The sequence below is a fragment of the Chinchilla lanigera genome, unplaced genomic scaffold (genome assembly GCF_000276665.1).
Source record: "Chinchilla lanigera isolate Chin_1 unplaced genomic scaffold, ChiLan1.0 scaffold00043, whole genome shotgun sequence".
Taxonomy (NCBI): Eukaryota; Metazoa; Chordata; class Mammalia; order Rodentia; family Chinchillidae; genus Chinchilla; species Chinchilla lanigera.
The window spans coordinates 11,984,029-11,986,007 of record NW_004955444.1 but is presented as its reverse complement, the minus strand read 5'-3'; the positions used below and the strand labels follow the sequence as shown (position 1 = coordinate 11,986,007).

The following is a 1,979-nucleotide window of genomic DNA, read 5'->3' as shown; positions in this document are numbered from 1 at the left end:
GCTCGGGAACTTGCCCTTGGTGCGCCTGTCGACAGCTCAGCTGCCGAACCAGCCCCTGGTCCTGCCTCTACCCCAGCCGGTTAGGTAGGACTTCCCGGGTACTCGGCGCCTGCTTCTCTGACTTTTTGCAGATCTCGTCGGCGGGAGCACAGTCTTTAGTTCGCAGGGTCACAGAAACAGCAGCATCGCTCATTCTCAACCACGCCGGGTTTGCACCTGCCACGCTGGACTCAAAATGCCCTTCCCAGGCGCTCGAAATTGCTGTCCAGGACCGTGCCCTCCTGCTACCCCGCCGAGGATTCTCTGTTGGGAAAAGTAAGCTAAAACTCAGTTGACAGGGATTCAGAAATGTTCCGTCTCTGTGTAGTATAAGTACATGAACTCTAGGTTTCAGATTGTTTTTGAATTGACTCTGAAGTTAAAGTGCACGCCTCTAAATTTGAGTCATTTATAGGAAAATGGATGCCCCTTGAGGCGCTAATGTGAAGTGAAATAAATCAGACACACAAATTTAAATATCGCATGGTTCTTTTATATGAGAATCTCGCAGTATAAGTAGAAGAGCAAAATAAAAAAATAGGTAATAGGAAACAGATCTCTTTGCAAATTCGTAGGGGACCAAGAGATGGAGGGAGGAAGGAGAGAGGAAAGAGAACCTAAAAATTAAGATGTGTTATTTATGTGTTATGTACGTGTACAACTCTCCGTGATGAATGTACTGCAAACATGTACTAATAAAAATAATTTTTAAAAAGAAGCTTTGCAAGACAAAAAAGGGTGTGCGTTTGACTGATATCCCTTAAAGAACTCTGTGTTTCTCAAGAAAAGGAAATCAGTTTGAGGTGAAAAAATCTAAGTACAAACAGATTAATACCTGTGATTATGTGTCTGCTTTGGTATCAAGAAGAATTTAAATTTCTGCGTTTTTTTTTTTTTCTTTCTGAGCAAAATAATGATAAAGAGTACTATAAAATACATGCAAACAATTTACATGGTGGTCTAGGACCAGCGCTCCAAATTCCAATCTACTGTATGGATCCATCGACACAGGATCTTTAATTGTTACACTAACTTTCACTATTCTTTTTCCATTAGATTGTGGTAGCTGTGGACTTGGCCTAATGCAGCCATCCAAACCTACGGATATAAAAGCTATGATATGTCAAGATTTGGAACAAGCAGAAAGCCATAGGAAATAAAAATGGAAAATTTGAAGGTGACCCAGAATTAATATGGACAAGTAGTTTTTTTGTTAGGTTTGTTTTTTTTTGAGACACTGTCTCTCTGTATGGTCTAAGCTGGCCTCGAACTCACTGTGTAGCATAGGCTTGCACCAGTCCTCCTTTGTCAGCCTCCTGAGTGCTAGGATTACAGGCCTGTGTAAAACTTGATCATCCTGAGGAACAAATCTATAAATTCACTGATTATGTTTTGAAGACTATCTCTAGATTTTTGGAAATTAAAGATTCATTATATTCCTATATCAAATATGACTGATTTCTATGTACAATAATGATTTCTATGCTTTTTGAGAACAAACTCCATTTTTAATTTTCCTTTTTCTTTTTCATAATGTGTCAGGTATTGTTGAAAATACTATCTGCTCACCAAGTCCATTTATGGTTCTTCTCCTTCTTCAGCAAAAGTTATATTAATATTTTCCAGCCTCCCCTGCAGTTGGATGTAGCCTTTAGGTTTAGTCCCTTAAAACCAACAAACAACAATAAAAACTTCCGCAAGCTATGTCCCATGATCATTTCCCTTGTATGTTCTGTGGCCATATACTAAAGATAACAGAAACGCAACTTAGGAGTCCAAGTCTCAGACTTACTTCAAGCAGAGCCACCCACCCATTAGGAATGCCTGTTTTGGATTTACATGAGCACAGTAAACTATTTAGCTAGCCTTATTCTAAATGACATACTGGGGACTCCTTAATGAACAACACAGAGATCCTTGCATTTGAGTATCTCACAGTC

At 39.6% G+C, this 1,979-nt stretch overlaps 1 protein-coding gene across 1 annotated transcript; it reads left to right on the top strand.

The window, feature by feature from the left end:
- Positions 1 to 1,745, top strand: LOC106149367 (translation initiation factor IF-2-like; the record flags this gene model as incomplete). The annotated part of the gene is given in 2 exon segments (XM_013518151.1): positions 1 to 315; positions 1,096 to 1,745. A coding segment is annotated over 1 exon segment (84 nt), but the record flags the coding sequence as incomplete, so codon positions are not given.
- Positions 1,746 to 1,979: the final 234 nt, after the last annotated feature.